Source organism: Salvia splendens, chromosome 20 (genome assembly GCF_004379255.2).
Source record: "Salvia splendens isolate huo1 chromosome 20, SspV2, whole genome shotgun sequence".
In the NCBI taxonomy this organism is placed as follows: domain Eukaryota; kingdom Viridiplantae; phylum Streptophyta; class Magnoliopsida; order Lamiales; family Lamiaceae; genus Salvia; species Salvia splendens.
Window position 1 is genome coordinate 2784500 of NC_056051.1, and position 15942 is coordinate 2800441.

General features: G+C 41.3%; 2 protein-coding genes and 1 long non-coding RNA gene across 9 annotated transcripts; 2 read left to right on the top strand and 1 right to left on the bottom strand.

The window, feature by feature from the left end:
* The first annotated feature begins 241 nt into the window (after window positions 1-241).
* On the top strand, window positions 242-2464 carry LOC121781228 (LRR receptor-like serine/threonine-protein kinase GSO1). Of its 2 annotated transcripts, XM_042178955.1 has the most exons (4): window positions 242-733; window positions 846-1099; window positions 1189-1332; window positions 1910-2464. In XM_042178955.1, exons 1-4 carry the CDS (start codon window positions 675-677, stop codon window positions 2047-2049), a joined length of 597 nt encoding a protein of 198 aa, XP_042034889.1. In that variant the 5' UTR covers window positions 242-674; the 3' UTR covers window positions 2050-2464. The 2 variants fall into 2 exon arrangements, with proteins under 2 accessions (XP_042034889.1, XP_042034888.1); XM_042178954.1 differs by having other exon boundaries at window positions 242-1099.
* A 575-nt stretch (window positions 2465-3039) lies between these two features.
* On the top strand, window positions 3040-8670 carry LOC121781217 (LRR receptor-like serine/threonine-protein kinase FLS2). 5 transcript variants are annotated; one of them, XM_042178934.1, is made up of 5 exons: window positions 3043-3319; window positions 3988-6735; window positions 7089-7281; window positions 7785-7850; window positions 7986-8670. In XM_042178934.1, the coding sequence occupies exons 1-4, from the start codon at window positions 3280-3282 to the stop codon at window positions 7828-7830; spliced, it is 3027 nt and encodes a 1008-aa protein (XP_042034868.1). In that variant the 5' UTR covers window positions 3043-3279; the 3' UTR covers window positions 7831-7850; window positions 7986-8670. The 5 variants fall into 5 exon arrangements, 4 of the variants coding, with proteins under 4 accessions (XP_042034869.1, XP_042034868.1, XP_042034867.1 ...); XM_042178935.1 differs by lacking the exon at window positions 7089-7281 and having other exon boundaries at window positions 3040-3319; XM_042178933.1 differs by having other exon boundaries at window positions 7785-8670.
* LOC121781240 lies at window positions 6652-9254 on the bottom strand. 2 transcript variants are annotated; one of them, XR_006046162.1, is made up of 4 exons: window positions 8978-9254; window positions 8775-8885; window positions 7764-8250; window positions 6652-6783 (listed from the first exon to the last, which is right to left on the bottom strand). It is a non-coding gene; the product is annotated as an uncharacterized LOC121781240 (long non-coding RNA). The 2 variants fall into 2 exon arrangements; XR_006046161.1 differs by lacking the exon at window positions 6652-6783 and having other exon boundaries at window positions 7513-8250; window positions 8978-9251.
* Between the last annotated feature and the right edge of the window lie 6688 nt (window positions 9255-15942).

Genomic DNA, 15942 nt, shown 5'->3' on the forward strand with positions numbered 1-15942 from the left:
GTAATTAAATCAAATATATTATTCTGTCACTATAGCAGTTGACGAAGTCTCCAACCAAAAAACAAGTCGAGGAGACTCTAATTTCTCTGTCACCTAAAAAACTAATTATAAAATGGAATTATTATACTCCACATTCAAATTTGGATGAATACTTCATTGACGAAGACTAAAAAATAAATTAAATCGTGAAAAATAATCAGAACTTATTTTATACTACTCTTTATATTATAGACTACAAATATGTTACTTTAAAAAACGAACTCCATAACAAGCTAACTAATGGAGAATTTTATATTTTCCTTTGCTCTTTCAATCATATTATTAAACAGCTTCACCCTCTCTTTGAATTCCACCACAGATAAATATGCACTTACTTCCTTCAAAAACTCCATCACTTCCTACCCTTATGCCTTCAATTGGCCACAAAACACATCTGTTTGTGATTGGATTGGTGTATCGTGCGGCCTCAAACATGGCCGTGTCACTGCTCTCAATCTCTCTGGCTACGGCCTTGTTGGAACTGTCGCTCCACATCTCGGAAACTTAACGTTTCTGAGATATTTGGACACCAGTTCCAATAGTTTCGCGGGGATCTTACCCTTTGAGCTCTCTAAGCTGCGCCGTTTGAAGGTAATGAACATGGGAATGAATTCATTCACCGGAGAAATACCAACATGGTTTGGCAGTTTACCTCAACTAGAGGAACTCTATCTGTTCAACAACACTTTTGTAGGTACAATTCCTTCATCTTTGGTTAACAATTCCATGTTAGAAATATTGCACTTGTACCGTAATCAATTGAGTGAATCCATTCCACATGGTATTTTCTATATGTCTTCACTCAGAGATGTTAGAATTAGAAATAATAGCCTATCAGGTTGGCTCCCAAATGATATGTGCAACAATATGCCAAACATCAAAGCTTTGGTACTTTCTCATAACCAAATTGGAGGGCAGATTCCACCAAATATATGGAAATGCAAACGTCTCGAGACGTTATCGTTATCCTATAACAATTTCAATGGCAACATCCCGCGTGAAATCGGGAGATTGAGGGTGCTTAGAGAGCTGTACTTGGGATATGTTAATGGTTTTCAAGGTATAAATATGCATATCTACACACTACAAATTAAGACTACATATGGTTATAAATTATGCATTCTCATTATACTCATTTTATAATATTAGGAGGGATTCCAATAGAAATAGGAAATCTTTCAAGGCTAGAGATATTGCACATCGACCATGCTTCTCTAACTGGAGATATTCCTTCTTCAATCTTCAACATTTCTTCCTTGAGGGTCTTGAGTTTGGTTTACAATAATTTGTCAGGTACTTTCTTTCATGAGCATTTTCTATATAAATCAATTTTGTGATATATATTTACAAATATCAAGCATAGGGAGTGGTTTTGATAACTTTGTTAAAATGAGAACTCTGAGAAACTAATATGTTTTATAATGCCTACTGAAATTATTGTATTTGCAAACTGATATGGTTTAAGGTTTGTATTTTAACTTTAACAAGAGTTCTAAAATGAACCATCTTCTATCAAGAATTTAGGCCATCCACAACCGCATCTCTTAATCATCGTATCTGTACACTATTTATGGGCTCTACGCCATTTTTTTATCATATCTCTAATTCAAGAGAAAATACCTGCAACTGATATGTAGATTAGTTGGAAATGCAACTGATACGAGATAATTTTCCCATATCTTATTGTTAAGTTAGTATTGATTTACTCTATTTGTTGCGTATGATATTATTAGATTTGATACTTTATTGTTAAGATATTATCGTATCCCACATATTATAAATATGTGTAGGACCTTTCATATTATGGAATCAATGAAATAATCGTTTATCGTCTTTCTTGTTTTCTTTATCGTCTTTCTGCAAACCCTAGTTGTCGACGGGATTTCGCCTCCCGGGACTTCTAATCTATCTTCCGGTATCGCGTTAAGGAGATTATCCTTAACAATTGGTGCTTTCATCCTCGAACTCATGGCCGAAGTCAATCTTCCTTCATGGTCGGAGATATCGTAAGCATCTGAAGGCTTGCAATGGAATTCAACAGCAGCAACATGGGAGAATATTCTCGCTAGGCTCGCCCGGCTCGAGACCCGATTGGTTGAGCATGAGCGCAGAGTAGCAGTAACGCACTCTCCGCTCCGGCCCGAACCTGATCCACCCGACCATGTGTTGGCCTCGTTGGGGCGCTTGGAGGCGCGTTTGGATGCGTCGGAGAGGCGTGCGGCCTTCGCACAGCCGCCGCCGCGGCCCGACCCCGATCCACCGTACGCGGATTGGCAGAGGGGGGGAGAGGAATCAGGGCGGCAGAGAGCAGTTTTAACTGCAGCAACCGCGGTTCAACTGATATGTTTTGTACTGCTAACTGATATATTTTGTGTTATTAACTGATAGTTATCAATGTTCTCATTATTTTGAGATAGTTCTGAAATGATTCATCTCCTATATGTAGAGGCGCATTATGGTCAATAAGTAAAATTCTGTCGAAAATCAAAACAAATCTTAGCCCTTGGATCCTTAGATTGGATGATTGTGATTATAATATCCGAGCTAAATTATTACACTAAAAGCGTTACATTATTAGCCAAGATACATTATTAGACTACACAATATACATTATTAGATGACACGTGACATTAATCTAACGATTACATCGCAAGATCCAATGACTGAGATTTACTTTTATTTTTGAGTAAAGGCCAAAATTGGTCCTGAACATATAGTCATTTTACGTTTTTGGTCCTAAACATTATCTTTTGGATTTTTTTGTCCTGCATATATGAAAATTTGATCATTTTGGTCCTCCGTAAACATTTCCATTAAAAACTAACGGTCAACGGGATTAAACCCGTTGACCGTTAGTTTTTAACGGAAATGTTGACGGAGGACCAAAATGATCAAATTTCCATATGTGTAGGACCAAAAAATTCAAAAGATAATGTTTAGGACCAAAAATGTAAAATGACTATATGTTCAGGACCAACTTTGACCTTTACTCTTTATTTTTTACAGAATTTCACTTATTGATCTGATCACGTCCCCCTATATGTATATTTTTATATATTTCCTTGAAGTATCCCTATATTTATATTTATATTTATAGGGTATCTATAGAAATAAACTAATATTTCAGACTTTGAAGGGAATATTCCATCAAATATATGGAAATGCAAACATCTCGAGAACTTAGGGTTAGACTTCAACAATCTCAGTGGCAACATTCCTCCTACAATTCAAAATGCGAGCATGCTTAGAGAATTGTACTTGGGATACAATCATTTCACAGGTATTACTATTCATGATCCATTCTTCTTTTGTCTAAGATTCCATCTCATTAGTTGTATGCAATCGATGCTTACTTAGATTGCCTATATAGATTGTACAAAGTTAAAACTTTGAACTTTTAACATTTCTATGATAACATAAATTCTTTAACAAATACATCCCTTCTAAGGAAATTGAAATTAATTATAACCTTTTTTCGGATTGACAAAATATCTTCATTATGTAGGTAAATACACGTTCAATTTAAGTTATTGTATGACTTGATATGTATAACATTGTACTTTTTATATAATAGAATTTGAATATAATCAAGGGGTGTGTTAGGGTGACACCACTCTTACAGTGACAACGTGACAACAATGTAACATGCAATTTTATTAAACGCTACACCGTAATATGGACGTATTGCAACATAGATTGTTTAATTTTGCAGTATATACATTTTGCATTGTAGCTTTCATAATATTGCAGTATAGAGTGTTTGGTTTTGCATTATAAACATTTTGCATTGCAGCGCAGCGTTACAATATATTTTGCATTGTAGTGTTTATAATATTGCATTGTAGCATGACACTATTGCATGCTACGTTGTCATTTTAAGAAGGGTTGCCATATTAATACAAACCTATAATCAATGTTATATCTCATCTATACTGATACATGCGGCAGGTGAATTACCACAAGAGATTGGCACTATGCCAATGCTTGAGAGCTTCAGTTTGTCCGGAAATTCTTTATATGGATCCATCCCATCTTCCATATTCAACTCATCAACCTTGAAGCGATTGGGACTCTCATTCAATGAGTTTTCAGGCATTCTTCCTTCAGATATAGGCCATTCATCTAGCAATCTTGAAGTGCTTCTTCTAACTTATAACAAATTCAGTGGCCAAATTCCAAATTCTATCATCAATGCTTCAAAACTTACCATCTTAGAGATTACTGGAAACTCATTCAGTGGCTCCATACCCTACTTTGGTAATTTGAAGTTCCTTCAACGACTTCTCATCTCAGAAAACAACTTGACTGGAGCGGAATTTCCAACTCAAGAGTTGACATTTATCTCTTCATTAAGTAATTGTCGAGATTTGAAGTACTTGGATGTTGCAAGCAATCCACTGAATGGCTTACTACCCGCTTCACTTTGGAATTTTTCTTCATCTCTTCAGACTATTAAAGCATCTAACAACAATATCATGGGTGTCATTCCGCCTCAAGTAGGAAATTTAACTAGTTTGCTCAACATATACATGGATGGAAATCAACTGAGAGGAACCATTCCACCAACAATTGGGGAATTGAAGCAACTCCAAAGATTATATCTTGGTCGCAATCAATTGGTAGGGTCTATTCCTCACGATGTTTGCAAGATGAATAATTTGGGGGAGTTGAGTCTTTCTAGTAACATGTTAGTAGGTCCAATACCTGAATGTTTGGGTGAAGTCAAATCTTTGAAAATGATCAACTTTGGCTCCAACCTATTGAATTCAACCATCCCTGCTAACTTGTGGTTTCTCACAGACCTTGTGTCATTGAGATTATCCTCCAATAATCTGAATGGTCCATTGTCGTCTCAGCTTGGAAATTTAAAGTTGATCAGATCGTTGGATTTGTCGGCTAACCAACTTTCAGGTGATATTCCCGGCTCGATTGATGGTTGCCAAACATTAGACTTTCTTAACCTATCATATAATTTGTTTAGCGGACCCATTCCTCAATCCTTGGGAAAGGTTAGGGGTTTGATAACATTGGACTTGTCTTACAATAATATTTCCGGATCAATACCTGAATGTTTGGGTGAAGTCAAATCTTTGAAAATGATCAACTTTGCCTCCAACCTATTGAATTCAACCATCCCTGCTAACTTGTGGTCTCTCACAGACCTTGTGACATTGAGATTATCCTCCAATAATCTGAATGGTCCATTGTCGTCTCGGCTTGGAAATTTAAAGTTGATCAGATGGTTGGATTTGTCGGCTAACCAACTTTCAGGTGATATTCCCGGCTCGATTGATGGTTGCCAAACATTAGACTTTCTTAACCTATCATATAATTTGTTTAGCGGACCCATTCCTCAATCCTTGGGAAAGGTTAGGGGTTTGATAACATTGGACTTGTCTTACAATAATATTTCCGGATCAATACCTGAATGTTTGGGTGAAGTCAAATCTTTGAAAATGATCAACTTTGCCTCCAACCTATTGAATTCAATCATTCCTCACCAGTTGTGGAATCTTAGAGATCTCATTTCTTTGAATTTGTCCTCCAATTTCTTGAGCGGTCAATTGACATATCAGCTAGGCAATTTAAAGTTAATCACCTTTTTGGATTTGTCATTTAATAAGTTTTCCGGCGATATTCCAATCACAATTGGTGGTTGTCAATCATTAGAATTTGTTGATTTATCAAATAATCGGTTTGAAGGATTTATTCCTAACTCGTTGGGTTATGTCAAAGGCTTGACAATATTGGATTTATCTTACAATAATCTGTCTGGATCGATACCCGACTCCTTAGTAGACCTCCCTTTTCTTCAGAAGTTTAACGTCTCTAACAACGAATTAGAGGGGAGAATTCCAGATGGAGGTTTTTTTCAAAACCTCACTGCTCAATCTTTTTCCAATAATTTAGCCCTATGTGGTCCATCGAGATTTCTAGTTCATCCTTGCCCAAAAGATGATGGTGGTTCAAGAGGGAAAAAGAATGTTCAGTTAATAATAAAGTACATGGTTCTTTCATTTATGTTGGTAGTCGTTACGGTGATTGTCATGCTCGTGTTGATATGGAGACAAAAAAAGAAAAGAGTGCCAGTACTCTCCGATGATGTCTCACCATTAACGATCGAATGGATAAGGATGAGAAACAGGAGGAGAATTTCATACATTGAACTAGAACGAGGAACGCGTTCGTTTAGTGAGGCCAACCTACTCGGAAGAGGAAATTACGGCTATGTGTTCAGAGCAACACTTGCTGATGGGTTAAAAGTTGCGGTCAAAGTGTTCAACTTCCAACAGCAAGGTGCAACTGAGAGCTTTGATGCTGAAATTGAAATATTGGGAAGTATTCGACACAGAAACTTAGTCAGACTTGTTGGATGGTGCAGTTATAGAGAGTTTAGAGCGTTGATTGTGACTTACATGCCAAATGGGAGCTTGGATGAGTGGCTACATTCAAACATGTATGCTCTTGATCTTATACAGAGACTTCAAATTGCAATAGATGTTGCTTCAGCATTGGAATATCTTCACCATGGTTGTATCTCTACAATCGTTCACTGTAACGTAAAGCCAAGCAATGTGTTGCTCGATCAAGACATGGTTGCTCATCTCTCTGATTTTGGCATTTCCAAGCTTTTCGATGGAGTGGAAGGTATCGTCTATACACAAGCACCAACAACCATTGGTTACACAGCTCCAGGTGATTTTCCTATGTTAAACTTTGCAATTTCAACTCCATCATGCTTCACTACAAAATTAGGGTTTGTGTTATAATGCTAACTTTTCTTAAATTGCTAACTTGCTAATTTTATCAGCACGGTGTATTAAAAATGTCTACACGATCACACTAAAATGACAACTCAAATTTGTGTTGACATTTTAAATATCAATGTCAACATAGTGCATTAAAATATCAACTAAGTTAATGTTGACATTTTAATATCATCGTATTGACATTTTTAATACACTGCATTGATGAGGTAGTAGAGTAAGCAACTTAAGAAAGTTAGCAACGGATCAGTCCTCACCAAAGTGATATATGAATGTATGTAGAATTGGAAATGGAGGGGAAAGTATCAACAAATGGGGATGTGTATAGTTTCGGGATAATGCTTCTGGAGATTTTCACAGGGAAGAAGCCAACAGATAATATGTTTAGCAAGAAAACGAGCCTAAAAGAGTGGGCAAGTGAAGCATTACAACAAAATGCGGTAATTGAAATTGTGGTGCCTACTTTGTTCTCAAGGCAAGATCAACGTTACTCTGACAAGGAGCAATGCGTGTCATCAGTTTTTGAGCTGGCAATAAAATGTTTAGCCATTTCACCTCATGAAAGAATCAACATGATTAAAGCAACAACGACCCTCCACAAGATCAAAGAAACAATTACAGAAAGTCGTAATCGATATGCTTATCCTGTTAGAATTTTGTCTAAGTATTGATGCATGTAGCATAGAGTCTGTTGTGGAAATTTGAATTGCAAAACTTATCAGTTCAAAGATGTATTGTTACCTTTTTTGATCAGTATGAAGTCGATATACAATTATAGGGGACATCTAGACGTCTTTGTTTCACTACAACATATAATTAAATAACTTCAAGTCATGTAATATATATTTTCACCTCGTCCTCTAGACGAATATGGCCGGAAGTATATACACCTCAGGAATGGAGAGTAAGTGAACATAAATAATACTACCTTTTTATAATCTTTTTGAAGTTACTAACCATTTATTGATATTGATGCAGATTGTTTCCTTCAAGAATCAAGAGCCGCTGCCAATATATGCCGTGATCAAAACCATTAACTCATAGGCATAAATATACTTTTCACTTTTCTCTATCAAGTTTATGGCCTCTATTTTAAATATACTGATAAATATAAAGATTCCAGCCTTTGTTTACTATATTTAAACAATCCTCAACTTGCATTTGCTATTTATTTTGCAGAAACACGCAAACACAGAGAGCTATGATCAAAACCTCTACAGGATTGCCTTATGTGGTAAATATAAAGAGAGATATGGGGATTATATCTATAATTTGAAACAGAAGAAGAAGAAACCAGCATACTTTACCGATGCTTTGTGGAATGACTACTCCAATGTGTGGAAGACACCTGCTCATATTGAGTCTTCCAAGCGATCATCTGAAAATTGCAAGCAAGGCCGGGAGACTGCCCTTGGCACACATAGCAATGGCTGTGTTTCATTTGCTGAGGCAGTAGAAAAGATGGTTAAAACTGAATTTTCTGGTTTGACTTGATTACATCTTTTTATAATGCTAACTCATTTTCAATAATATTTGCGGACTAGAGAGAATAACGGGAGGCACCCTACATTTTGGGAACTCTTTAACAAGACTCATAGGCTAACCCGAAAAGACTCACATGGGATGTGCTCATAGCGCGCCGCGGAAATTGAAGTAATTTCGTTTTAAATTGCTTACCACTATGTTTCTTACACTGAGCATGGTAATTTAGAACAATTAATTATTTTATATGTGTTTGTTTGTTTAAGGAGCAAGTTTAGGTGATTTAGAACAGTTAATTTAGTTCTGGTCAGTTGCTAGTAAACTGAAAAAAATAGCTTGAATGAATGAATTAATTTGATCATCAATGATTAAGTGATGAAAACCAGCATGAATTACTTTGAAGATCAGTGATTATGTGATGAAAAGTAGCATGAATGATTCATTTGATGGATCATTGATTAATTGATGAAGTGTGAAAGGAGAAACCTGATCTATTCTTCACGAACTCTATTCCTAGCCGTGAGTGCGGTCTGTTCGCCGAGAGCTACCAGCGGCCACCGCCAGCCAAACTTCACTTCCTCCTTTGAATATAAGAACCTTAAAATGCAGACAAAATGTATTTAATTCTAGGGTGCAAACAAACAAAATCTGGCAAGCAAGGGAGAAGTGAGGAAAAGGGACAACTCTACCTTTAGTTCGAAGACCAAAGACTTGCCAAAAGGGGTGAGATGGCTGCAACCTCTGCACCTCTTCCTCCCATGTCCGGTTGCTGCTCCAAGCCAAAAAAAAAATGAAGGGACAGCTGCAGCCGCTCTGCAGATTTTGAGTTAACAACCCTGCACACCTTAGACACCTGCAAAACCACATCAAAAACTCAGTAAAGATGCTGCAAGGGACAGAGGAAGGGAGCCCTGCAGCAGTAGGATAACAAATGAGGGAGAGAGGCCGACTGTGTAGGTGGAAGGGGCTCTCTCTCTCTTTTTAATTTGGGCCATGGTATAGTAGTTGGGCCGATTTAAATTTTTAATTGGGCAACTTGATTTATTTTTCTTTGGGCTATGAATATGTTGGCCATTTTAAGACTTGGACCAACATTTAATTTAGATTGGGCCTTGCCAGTTTAATCCAATTAGGTATTTAGCCCAAGAAAATTTAATTAATGTTAAACTAATGATAAAATAAATTATGGAGTGGACTGCCAATTAAAATACTAGTATCACAAAAAAATTCTAATTTAGTTTTTAGGCTCTCCTAATGTTTTACCGATTAAATAATGGATAGCCGCTATTAATCTCGTGACATTAAATTTAAATTTCCGGAATTTAACTAATGCTCGGATAATTTTGCGAATCCCCAAATAAATTAAATCGCGTGATTTAATTAATACTCAAGAACTTTTCTATGGATAAGGAAGAGAGAAATAGAAATGATCTCACGCTTAGGAATGCATACATGTTTGCTATTTAGCTCTTAAGCCTAATTTAAGTACTTTATTTTCTAAAGGGGTGTCGTCGCACGTCAAGTGAGACCAAGTCGAGGGATTTTCAATCAAGGAATTAAGCTATGAGGTGGGCTTTCTTTTCAAAACATGCTTTTAATATGAAAATGTGAATTTGTTTCTAAAGATGTTTGTCATGCCATGTTTTATTTTAGGATTACCTATCTGATGGCTATGTCAATCATGTTAAATCGAATTAGGGTCCCAGTAGGGCCACAAACCTTACTCGAACTAGTGTACACATGGGGACCGTGTGCTTGTCACGACCGCACTTGCTAAGGATAGCATAGTCGGGGAACCGTGACTAGGGGCGGGGGTATAAGAAGCGGGGAAAGAAATAAGGGAAAATAAGTTGCGAGATATGACTAATTAAGTGCTGATACATAGAGGAAAGATACTCGATCATGAAGACTCGAGTAATTGTTTGTAAAAATTTCAAAATATCAGAGTTTTGAACAAAATAGACCTGAGTCTTTTAAGATGCACAACGGAAGCGAATGAACGCGGTTCCATGTATGAAGACATGAACCTCCGAGAGTCAAAATCTGACTGAATCAAATGTCTTGTCTCAATAGCACTTCCTCCACCACTTCGCTGCTCAACTTGCACATTTAGAAATATATGCAGGGCTGGGTACAAAAAGTACTCAGTGAACACTGATGGGGTACGGACTAAACAAGCCCAACAGCAGTGACGGCCCATCAGACCAAAGCAGTTCGGTCTCAGTAAGAGTTCGGCCTCAGCCTACAGCTCGGCAAAAGCCAACCAATCAAGCTCTGCTCTCAAGTCGGCACCAAGCTCTCAGATCGGCAACCAAAGCAGTTCGGTCTCAGTAAGAGTTCGGCCTCAGCCTACAGCTCGGCAAAAGCCAACCAATCAAGCTCTGCTCTTAGGTCGGCATCAAGCTCTACTCTCAGATCGACAACCAAAGCAGTTCGGTCTCAGTTTTCGACCGAACAAGGAGTTAGTGGACCCATACAGGATTTCCACAACTTCCAACACACCCACTACCACGTGGTGTCAACTCAGGCCACGATCGTAGGCCATGACCTACACGACATCCACGACTTAGTGGTGATGCAAGCCACGATCTTAGTTCATTGTATAAATAGAACTTAGATCAGATAGAAAAGGGTTAAGCTCTCTAGAGATAAAATCATATAGCAAGTCTGTGTTGTAAGCTGTAATCCCAGATCAAGCAATACAATCTTGCCCTCCCTTCTTCCCGTGGACGTAGATTTACTTCAGTAAATCGAACCACGTAAATCTCCGTGTCGTGATCTGCATTTTCATTCTCTATTAGCGTTCACAAACATCAGAAATTCGCGGAGCCATCACTGGCGCCGTCCGTGGGAATCAGAGAACAAAATTTGTGATAAAGCGAATTTTTGATCCATTTTTTCCACCCAAAAAATGCATACCAGATCGCAGAGTACCCGTATTCCCGCCCGTGAGAACCAGGAGGAAGCCAATCCATCCCACAGGTCTGGAAAACAGCCTAGGGATAAATCCACCACCAGTTCTCATGGCGAAGGAACAAGCCGCTCCAAAAATCGTCCCACCGAGTCTTCCCAGCAGCCTGATTTGAATGAGGCTGTCAAGCTGTTCTTGGCTGAGAAGCAGGATGAGTTCTTAGCCTTCCTGCAAAAGAGCCAACAGCCGAAGACGAAAACGGTAGATTCTCCTTCCTCGTCCAGACATGAAAGTCACTACCGCAGTAGTACCGTGTCTTCCAGGAAGAAGAATCCTCAACCCCGACATGTTCCTGTTCCTCCTCGGTACCGGAATCACAGGAGACCTCGATCTCCTCCATACCGAAGAGATGTCGGGTTCGCCATGTACGGAGCATTGAAGACTCCGTTCTCGGACGATATCACCCGAACTCCCCTTCCACAGAACTACCGAACTCCGTCGATGACTTATGACGGGTTGGTGGATCCTCATGACTTCCTGGGACGCTATCAGTATAATATGGCGAACCAGGGTCTCAATGAGGTCCATATGTGCAAGCTGTTCCCCGAGCTGCTCATCGGGAACGCCAGAAGGTGGTTCGACAGCCTTCCTCAAGGCAGCATTAGATCCTACCGAGATCTGATGGATGCTTTCCACAGGAGGTTCTTTCAGAAAGCGGAAGCCCGGAATACTTCGGCTCAGCTGCTTTCTATACGTCAAGGTCGCGACGAAAAGATCAGCGACTTCCTGACGAGGTTCCATAAGGAATGCCTACAAGTAGATAATCTCAATGATCTACTTGTCATTTCGGCATTCCAAAATGGAATCCTGCCCGGAGCTCTCTACAGAAAGCTCGTGGAATGCAGTCCGCAAACAGCTCAAGAGATGTGGGACATTGCGGACCAGTTCTCCCGAGCCGATGAGGCAGACCGTCGAAAACGGTCTTTAGACAGCTCATCTAGAGGAGACGAAAAGAAGCCCGATCATAGCGATCAGAGGTTTCCTCGCCGAACACCTTCCCCACCAAAGGAGGGATAGCGGTCATCCGAGGTGATCGAAAAAGAGCAAGTATGTTCGCAGATTGCGCTTAAAAGTGCCGAGCAATCAGTTCGGCACCATCAAGCATAGCAATCACAGCAGCCGGAGTCAGAGGCAGGCGAAATGACCGAAGTCACACCGGAGCCGAACTCAATGGTGTACGGCATTGAAGCCGTGATTCCGGTTTAGATCGGCATACCCAGTCCCCGAACTCAATTTCTCCTCAGAAATGAATGGTGACGGACTGAGAGCCGAACTAGATCTTGCCGAAGAAAGAAGAGAATTGGCCTGCATAAAAGCAGCCAAGTACAAGGAGCAAGTAGCCCGGTATTACAATCAAAGGGTGAAGAAGCTGCAATTTCAAGTGGGAGATCTCGTCTTGAGAAACAACGAAGTAAGCCGAGCAGAAAAGCTGGGCGAACTCGAACCCACATGGGAAGGTCCATATCGGGTGTCAGAAGTCCTCGGCAAAGGGTCTTACAAGTTGACTCACGTGTCAGGAGCACAAGTACCCCGAACATGGTACGTTTCCAACCTCAAAAAGTTTCATTTGTAAGAGACAGTCCGGTCAGTCAGTCTTGAGTTCTGTTCGGTCAATGTGCTTTCTTTGGTTTACTTGGTCTTTGTTTGTCTCTGTGCGTTTTATCTGTGCGTTTTGTCTGTCTATGTGCGTGTCGTCTCTTACAAATGTTACTGAGGTATCTTGTTCTTCGAAGGCTGATCCCCTTCTTAGAACATATACAAGCTAAACGATTGTGAGTCACAGCTTCTAAAGAGGATACAAGACCACAATTCAGCTTAAACAAGCAGTTCGTCTGAAACGAGCTGCAACAAGCCAACGATTGTGAGTCAAAGCTTCTAAAGAGGATACAAGACCACAATTCAGCTTAAACAAGCACTTCGTCTGAAACGAACTGCAATAAGCCAACGATTGTGAAGTCCAAGCTTCCAAGGAAGATACAAGACCACATTTCGGCTTAAGAAATAAGCACTTCGTCTGAAACGAACTGCAATAAGGGAAAGTCCGATCCACGCGATAAACCTCGCCGAATTAGGACGACCAAGTTCGGTCAAAGAAGTTTACCTCATAAGACCGAGGACGACCATGTCTAGTCAAAGAGGTTTACTGCATAAGACCACTTCGGTTAACTGGGAAAGTCCGATCCACGCGATAAAACTCGCCGAATTAGGACAAGGGAAAGTTCGATCCCGGCGACAAAAATCGCCAAATTAGAACACAAAGACGAGTCCGGTCAAAGATGTTTATTTCATCAGACCAAAGACGAGTCCGGTCAAAGATGTTTATTTCATCAGACCCAAGACGAGTCCGGTCAAAGATGTTTATTTCATCAGACCAAAGACGAGTCCGGTCAAAGATGTTTATTTCATCAGGCCAAAGACGAGTCCGGTCAAAGATGTTTATTTCATCAGACCAAGGACCAAGTCCGGTCAAAGAAGTTTACTTCATAAGACCGAGGACAAGTACGATGAAATTTTTCGCTAAGCTGTAAATACAGTGTTAGAAGCGAAAACAAAATTTCATTTTTCAAATCTTGTTCGGCACACAACTCCGCTACCCTACGAGATGGCGTTACGCTATTACAAAGGACTATTCTACTGCCCAGGGTTGCTAAAGTTGAGCCATCTATTCACAAAATCCTCGTGAAGCTGAGTTCGGGCGTTCCAGGCAGCCGCAGAATAAGCAGGTCGACGAGATGCTCTAATCGACCTGCCACCTCTTCTCTGAGCCCGGGAAGCCCTAGCACCTCGGCGGCGAAGAGTCTCTTCACGAAGCATTTGCCGATCTTGCTCACTCATAACCACAGCTTCTCTGCGAACTTCAGTCCGTCCTCGACTTGACGTCTCCGGTTGTCCCTGAGTTCGTTGCTGACTTGGAGTAGGGTTTTGAGCGAGTGAATCAGAGGTTTGAGCTGGAGTACTAGCATCTGTTGGCGGGAAATGCCGGAGGAATCTCTCAATTGAGGGACGCCGGGCAAGAACTATGTCGTACCGAGAGGCCCAGCGCCGCAATGATGTCACGACTTGTTGGCAAGCCGAGCTCTCCAGCGCATTGTTCCTCCGGAGTACATTATATTCCTCCCACAGTTCGTCAACTCGACTCTGAACATCTGATATGGTCATTCCCCCGCGCACACGGATGTAATCCTCGTACGCAGTCCTCTCAGCAATGGTCGTATTCAGCTCAGCCTCCAGATCATTCTTATCGGACTCTAAGTCCCTATTATCGGCATCCAGCTTCACTAAACGAGCCAGAAGCTCGTCATTCTTCGTCTGATCGGCTATAGCTCTTTTCTCAGCTTCGTCTAAAGCCGAAGAGTACAGCCGTTTCCAGTGAAGTATCTCCATCTCCTTGAGTACAAAGCAGCTATATTAGTTCGGCAGCTGTACCGAGCAGATAGTAAAATACAACAGGAATAAAGGCGAGTACGAAAAGCTATACGAAGACAAATGTAGAGAATTTTTCATTCACAAGGAAAATTTTTTACACTAAGAGGGTTTCAAGGCCACCGTACAAGGAAGAAACTAGACTAAGAAGGGAGACGAAATCATACTCCGCCAGCTTCGTCTCCGGCTCCTTGGTCTGGTTCAGCTTCTTTCTCCTGAGCGACCTCAGCCTCGGCCTCGCATCCTGCCGGCCTCGCCTCCGCCTCCTGATCGGCTTCCTTCTCCGGATGCCCGGCCCGCTCGACTTCGGCCTCCCGCTCCAGCGGCTCGGCCTCACCCTCTCCGTTGTAAGTCGAAGCGGGTGAAACGGGTCCCACGGAGGCAAAGATAGCCTCCAGGTTCTCGTCCCGATCAGCTCGACAACTCCGGACTCGGTCTGCAGAAAGCAGGACTGAGGATGAAGCGAGCTCCTCAAGGAGCGGCAGATTCTGAAGCCGAGCTGCTATCTCTCGGCTGTACAGAGGCAGCACGACGTCGGCCCCCTGCTCGCCCTTATCGGCAATTAGCCTTACCAGACTACCGACAAGGGCCGAGAACTGGCTGCTCAAAAAGAGTTTCTCCGTGTAAACACGGAGAGCCTCCCCTTGGGCAACCACGGCAGCAGCATCCCTCCGTTTCGTCTGCTCTCGCTGGATGACGAGCTGGTTTTTGGCAAACTGAGCTTCATCCTGGGCCGAAATCCTAGCAGCTCTGGCCTTCTCGAAGTTAGCCTCAGCCTGTTCGGCCCGATGACAAGCAGCCGCCAACTTCCTCTGCATCTCAGCATAGTCATTGGACGCTTTGGAGAGTTCGACGGCGACTAGCTTGGAGAGCATATCGTTCCTCTGAAAATGGATAAAGAAAAAAGTCAACAAAGGGGCCACAAAAAATACAGGAAAAAAGCAAGGCCAGAAAATCAAGAAGAGAATTCACCTCGGCGAAGTCCGTGGGCCATAAAAACGGCTCACAGATATGTTCCGAAGGAGGCGCCAAGACCACGTCTTTCTCTGGCGCTCTCGGGGGCTTCTGGGCCTTCCCCCTCCCCTTTGCCGAAGTCGACTCCGGCTTCTTCGGATCCGAAGAGGTTTTTTGCCTTTTCGGAGTCCTCTCGGCATCAGACGCCGAGCTGGTGGTTTTCGGCCTCTCCGGCTCCTTGGACTCCGAAGATTTTCGGGTAGCCTTGTTCAGCATGTACACTGCCAAAAAGCAAGAAAGCAAGGT